General features: G+C 38.5%; 1 protein-coding gene across 1 annotated transcript in view; it reads right to left on the bottom strand.

Moving 5' to 3' along the window:
• The window catches only part of TMA16 (translation machinery associated 16 homolog (S. cerevisiae)), a gene marked incomplete at its 5' end in the record, with an annotated part of 20103 nt that extends 13592 nt beyond the window's left edge, over positions 1–6511 (bottom strand). The window contains one exon of the mRNA XM_009700132.1: positions 6399–6511. Coding sequence (XP_009698434.1) covers positions 6399–6511 — 113 coding nt within the window. The remainder of the gene's footprint in view (positions 1–6398) is intronic.
• Between the last annotated feature and the right edge of the window lie 839 nt (positions 6512–7350).

Consider the following 7350-nt stretch of genomic DNA (forward strand, 5'->3'; position numbering starts at 1 on the left):
GAGGGCGAGGACAGGGGTACAATCTTGTAGCAGGCTGTTGCTTCTTAATGATTTTCTCCTTCACCCGCCTCCCAAAAATCATCTGCTTAGACACTGATTATTGATAAGGATGATTAGTGGTTTTCTTGATGTTTCCTAGGTACTCAAAAGGTTAAAGTCTTCATGCTCCATCAGCACCTCTTTATCTCAGATACTGTATTCAACTGTTCTACTCTAAATGCTAACAATGAATAACTATTTGCCAAATCAGTTTACCAATTCAGCATTTTTCCCCATAATATCCACACATACAAATGCCATCTATGGCTCCGAGAACTAAGATAGGCTCTTTCATTAAGAAAAAAAAATTCATGGTTGTAAGGACATACTTCCTTGTTTCTTGTTTTAGGTTGCTAAATACCTTTCATATTTCTCCCTACACATGTCCGGTTTTGTTAGCTTACGTACCAGCTGGTGGCCTGGTTAAGCATTTTAGGATACTTCCATACGAAAATCTCTCTATAAAAATTCAAAATTCTGATCTTTTTGCAGGTCATGTTTTTATTTCTGTAAGTAAAACGCAATTTTAAGAGCTAACATTTTTTCAGCTCTACACACAGAATCTGCAAGAGCACAGCTCAAAGCATCACCGCTGCAAACAGCCCAAGCAGAAGTATAGTAGCTCTAGGGAGATTAAAAGGTTAAACAACAGAAGAGCTAAGGAGAAACAAACAAACAAAGGAGATATTTTAAGGTAACTGCTTACTCCTAAGGGGTCGCTTCATGCCCAATCAAGAAATACTGTACTCAGAACATGAAAGTATTAGACTGGTATATTTGTAATGAAAACGCACAGACTCCTAAAAAATTTGCAATATATGCACAACAGAAAGGCTATATTTTGACTCAGGAGAAAATGACTGAAAAACAAAACAAAACAAAACATCCAGTGCTAAATCAGCTTTAGCTACCAAAACCAGATAGAGATTTCAGCAGTTGCAAACAAAACATGATTGGTGTTGGCACATCACTACTGAGACGTTCCAGGAATAGCCCATTATGGTCTGGTTTCCTAAAGTGTAGAAAAAGCAGTGTTCTACTGGTGCCAGTGAACCAGCTATTGCTGTCTCATAAAAACATCTCTGTAATTATTTAACAGAGCAAGTAAGTTGCCTATAGGAACAAGGATTCACATGTAGATTAAGAGAGAACAAACTGGTAGGAACAGACTGGAATTTGTTGCTGCTCATTAGACCTCGAGGACAACTAAGAACAGGGATGCAGGTAAGAAAAAGGTGCAATTCAAGTGAACAAGATGACTTAAGATTGCAGTCGATTTTCTAAAACCAACTATTCTGTCTCCTCTCATTATGGTCAAGATTGGTCTTTTGTAGTGCAGCCACAGTTTCTGGACAATAAACTTATTATTACTATCATATTTCATTGAGAATGCTTGCATTGAAGAGTATCTGGACAATGGAGGCTGTAAAAGACTTCAATTTAGAGCAGAATTTCTCCCTCTTTTTTTCCCAGTGCTGCATTAAGTATTGAAATTCCTTGCAGGTAATGTCTTCCTGTTTTTTATTATCTTGTTTGGGCAAAAGATACTTGACTATGCATCTCATAACTCAATGCAATTTCCTTTCCTAACATAAATAGGAATGTTTACAGTAGTTATTTCTCTTCTTACCTCACACAGAAAAGTTAAAAAGTAAATAGAAGCCTGAACTGTCTCCAGTCCTGAATCCTGTCTCCAGCCAAGTACCAAAGAAAAAAAAAACAAACAAAAAAAAAACCACAAAAGAAACAAACCACACAAAACCAAAGCAAACATTTACTGATACTTCTACAAAAGACATTCTCACCTTCCAGTAACGTGCCATTCAAGGGCTTCCTACACCCAGGGTAATACCTTTGTATTGAATAGTAACCAACAGATAAAACGACTGTATGTTGAAAAAGTATAGCCGCACAAATTTAACCAACCACAATTACAGTATCTTCTGGCTTAATCAAAATAATACAGACAAACTGTATGAACTTCCTAGGTTCATTGACTGTCTCTGATCCAGTTTTTCCATGCTGCAGAAGTGCATTAGCCTGTATGGAGAAATTAATGCCCTTTGCTCAGGGCTGGTGAGATCACATTGAGAATACTGCCTCCAGTTTTGGGCCCTCCCCACAATTAAGATGACTTGTTTCTATACGATAAGAAGCATGGCCCAAAAAGTACCAGATTTGTAGATGGGATTAAGAAAGAAAATACTGTAGAGATTACAAGGCAGTTTCTCCTATTAACCACCAAAGAATGTATTAACCTTCCAACCAGAGAACAGGGTTGTCATTAAACAGAAGTAATTTTGAAAATTGTTTCTGCAATTATTTCAACTTCAGCAAGTTACTTTCCAGTGAAAAAGTCTTCCGTACACTTATTGCAGTTAAGTCACAAATTTGGAAGCAATAACGCCAGAGCATTTATTCAGTATTATCAGCTGCCACTAAAAGAAGACATTTACTAAACCGGCAAAAGCAATGAGGAAGAACAAAATTGGCGTGGGCTACTTCTTTTTCCTGAGTGTAGGCATGGAAAGCTTTCCTCTGTCCACAGCATCAGAAATTTATCCTGTCTTTTTCAGAGATCTGCAAAATGAACCCAAACCCCACCATTATATTAAAAAAACTGAAAGCTAAGTAATTACACTAAAAAGACTTTAGTGGCTAAACTGACTGTTTTTAAACACATGCTTAACTCCTAAATTTTTTTTTTTTTTTAAAATTAAGATTTAACAAGCTGATCATTAAGATAATAGAGATCCAAAAGAAACTAGAACCCTTAACAAGTCTTTTAAAGGCACTAGGGAAGAAATCAACATTATTCATGTCTTTTGAGTTAAATTGCTCTTCAGTAGTATAGAAAATAGAATATAGACAATTGGAGGATGTTTTTAATGCAAATTATTTTTAGAACACCACAACAAAAGAGATCTACAAAGTGCAGATCTGTGAACAATGCTAGTTAATTGTTTAGGACCCAGAACTGCAAGACGCAAAAATCTTATTTATTGGTAGATCATTTTGCTATCACAGTACGCTTTGGATGGTCCAGACTGACACACTACTTTTGGTGGAACAGTTTGCCTAGGCACAATGAGGAGTGACAACTTTTACCGTCAGCCTAAAGGCGTCACACTTGAAATAGTAAGGGAGCTTGCAAAAGAAAAGGCAGAAACCAAGAAACAGAGCCTAAAGAAATGGATAGGAAGCTACATCCTCTAACCTTAAACTCAGTTTCTCTCTACAGAGCACCTCTGCTCTGTGAGGCCTAAAAAGAGTAACTATCAACATCCTAAAAAGATCCTAAGGGGAAGGATAGCTGTCTACACCCTCTAACCTTAAACTGAGTTTTTCTCTATCAAGCTCTTCTGCTCTGTGAAGGCACTAGGCTTCACTGATCCCCACAAGAATTCAGAATAAACAATTCACTCTTTCATCAGGCTGCTTGAAGCTCACTTTTTATTAGCTTGCTTGGCTGCCAATATTCAACTGTTTTTCATAAAATGGTGCCTTTTCTTTAGGTAACCCATGACACATACCAAAAGGTGATCTGCTGGTTTCACTTGGAAGGATTCTGCTGCCGTGACTAGCTCCTTTTGCTACATTTCAGAGGAAAGGAACAGGAAGGTCAACCATACTGCTATAAAGACCACCGTCTCTTAAACAGGTAAAAAACTTAGATGTGTTAGCAAAAGCATTTGAACTAAACTTAAATCCTCCAAGAAAATAAACTTTCATAGAGGATTAACCTGTCACTGTGCACAGGGGAAACTACTGTAGCTGAAATAAAGGGCAAGGAGCATTGAGCTGTCCTTAACAGCCAGTGGCAAGGGGTGCTAGGAGACAGAAGGAAGACACTGTAGCAATTGTTCTACATGCACCGCTAGTCAAGATAAGGTGTCACGTGCAAGGCACAGGCAGTAAACTCCCTAAACATACACCCTCAATTCATCGTTGTGTAATCTGGTTTTCCAGCACTGAGAAATTAACTGCTGTTCAATCCAACAAATCCGTTTTTTTAGTGTCGCAATTATTGGTGCAGTTTATAAGAAATTAAAAATTAACGTGGTTGAATCGAGAGCTGCATTCCATGATGCATTAACTGGAGCACCTTCTGTAAAATTACAACGGTGGGGGCTAGTGCAGAAAAAAGACTGGTATTGTCATGTACTGAGCTATGAGACTTAATCTACTCTGGCAAGCACAGGCAGAAATGTACATAGTAAAGACCAGGCATTGGAACCAACTCTCAGATGAGCAAGTCTCAAAATTAATACATCTGGTAACAAATGCTGAAAAAAAGGAAACTTCCAATAAATTAAAGAATTTAATTTTTTGTCTGTCACTGGGGGACCTAGAACTTTTTTTTTTTTTTAAACAAACTTGAGGGTTAAGATGATCTAGATCACCGTATGAGAAAGGACAAGGTGTGTTACAATTGCTTACTACAAGTATATCTGTCTAGAGAATCAGTTAGAAAGTCAGTAATATTCCAGTTTACTGAACCCTGTGTGCTCAAAACTACTAAGTGGACTTTGGCTCCTAAAACAATTTTGATTTCATATTTTGCTCCCTAGACTTCGCTTGGCAATGTTAGCAGCAGACTAAGAGTCCACTGCCGCAAAGGGGGCTCTGGGAGGCCAAGACACCCTGACATTACTCTGAATATCCTTAAAGCAGTCAACTTTTCAGCTGTCCAGCAGAAAAAGCATGTCTGTTACAAGTTAAGCAACATTACTTACATACTATGACTTGCCAAATCTAGCTGCCTCAGTAACAAAGCCTAGTCAGTACAAAGCCAGCATCTTCTCATTCCTTTACATGGAAAGGATGATCTAAGTACTTCAATATTAATGCATTAAGCAAAGAAATGAATGATTCATTTGTTACTCTCCTACCTGCAACAAAACAGATTGCCCTGTGCAATCTCTAACACATACCTTAAAATCTCCTCTATGAAGAAAAGTAATTATAGAGCAAGTTAAATGGGAGAATACTATTCCAGCAGGAGTTCTTTGCTTTAACTTCTTGCTGTTGCAAAAGGAACCAAAAGTAGCACTTTAACAAGAAACGTCAGCACAAGTGTCTGTATCAGTATAACTGTACCCACAGAGACAATCACGAAGAGATTCGATTGAACGTGCCATGTCATAGTGAATCATCAGCACATTACTCCTTCACTCAGTAAGTTTTCTTGTGCATATTTTTCTTTATGGCAAAGTCACAAAGGTAAGCGCTAAAAATCAAGTATGGTTCAGTTTTCTTTTGTGATTAAGCGCTCCGAGTGGCAGTTATGAGGCAAGATGAGAGAGTTAAGAGACGAAGTAGTCAATTTAGCACTAGGACAATAATCTACAACAAAAACAGACTTACAATCAGTAGTCAGAGAGCACAGACAAAACATGAAGCAGCAGGGAAAACTTTTTGCATATTAGGAACCTGCCCGATCCTCAACACATGCTACTTGTAAATTCTTGCAGCGGCTCTGCTTGAGGCTATGTGACACAGCTATGCTAGTAAAGGGCTCCTTTCTAGCTAAAGCAACCTTACAACTTTGCTGTGGATAAGATCGTACATCCATCCCCAACTATAAAATTGCACAGTCTCTAAGGAACATTTCAACTGTACCAGAAGTTCCCAATTTAACATCTTCAGACATATGAGTATTTGTGCTCAGCTCACGTGGTCCATCCAAATACTAGTGTACTTTGACAGAAAATGCTTTCAGTTAGCTTTAATAACTTTCTAAACAAGCAATCATAGAATATCAACTAGCAAGCTGAGACAGAATGGAAACTAAAGGTCAGTCTTCTCCAGCTCTCTTTTCCCACCGTGGAAGACAGAAGTAAAACTTAAAAGCAGAAAATCAAACTTGCCATGGAACAGCAGGAAATCACCAAAGAGGAGTCAACTATTCAGTTTTAATCAGAAGTCTCTCTTTTGCAGGAAGGTCTCTGGGTTTTCTTTTCTGTGAACTTAGCACTTCAGCAGAAGAAGCTAGACCCTAAGTAGGATTCTTGCTAAATCTTGGAGTAAAGTCAAACTAGGTGACTAAGCGTCATGTGAAATCAGCAGCATCATGCCATTCAGATTACAAAAACCAAAATGCTGTGATAAGAAAAAACCTAACTTGCAAGGACAATACCAAAAATCAAGTAGCACAACTATATACTTTGTATAAGCTGATTTCATGAATGTAAACCTGTCAGTTCACATGGCAGTACTAAGTTATACAGGCCTTTCTGTTATCTTAAGGTTATATCCGCATAACAGTCCCTTTCCACCACCACCTCCCTCCCCCCCCGAAAGTATGTACTGCAGTATTATCCTTTGTTCTGCACACAGATTTTGCACCGTCAACTTACTTTTCTTTCTTTTCCTGTTTGTGTGCTTCCCTTGCAAGCTGCGCAGCTTTTCTGCTGTAAGGATGGACAACTTTTTTCTCTTGCTTCCCTCCTTGGGTTTTTCGTAATTTCGGCTGAAAAGAAATCAAAGATACTATATGCTACTGAAGTAAAACATTAAAGGGAAGACAGGAGCACACACCATGCTAAAGACTTAAAAGGTCATGCATCAATATCTCAGCAAACCCTTAACGTATAGGAGCAGCTTATCGGTTCGACCAGTTAGATCTTACCCTCCTCAGTAACAAACAAAATTACTTGAACATGGTACATGCTGTAACAAAACTACTGGAACACAGAAAATGCTGTAAGAAATCTTACATAGTGACTACTCTCAAAATATCTATTTTTGTAGAACCCTGCAGCTCGGAAACTAAGGTTACCACACTACCTTTGCAGTAAATGTCCCCACATTCAAGCTTCTATCTGACTATTGCATCTGGGTTTCTGCCAAAGGCCGTATGTAATTTGTACAACATAACAAAAAGGACTTTCTTGTCCCTCCCCGCAGACCATGAGAATGCCTCACAGCAGGGAGCAGCCAGAGGCTTTCCTTCTCTTAGCCCTTCATTCAGCACAGAGAAGGAATACTACTCAGAAATTTAAAAAATACTGTTAACACTAGTTTAAGTTACGTTACTTTTTGGTGAAAAAGCGTCTGAACCAAACTGAAAGGCTTTCTCAAACAGTTTAAATTCTTTAAAGTCTTCAACTGTGCGCAAAAGAAACACCTGAAAGCACGGAGGTTAGATGTGCAAACGTGAGGCGGGAAAGGGCGGTCAATAAACGGAGCCTTTAGGACACCACGTTATCTGTGCTAGCACCACTGTTGAGGATTGCGAAAAAAAAGAAGAGATAAAGTAAAAAACAAGCTACCCGTAACACCTCAGGAAATCTGAAGAGGCGCCCCGCA

Source organism: Cariama cristata, unplaced genomic scaffold, assembly GCF_000690535.1.
Source record: "Cariama cristata isolate BGI_N322 unplaced genomic scaffold, ASM69053v1 scaffold230, whole genome shotgun sequence".
Lineage (NCBI taxonomy): Eukaryota > Metazoa > Chordata > Aves > Cariamiformes > Cariamidae > Cariama > Cariama cristata.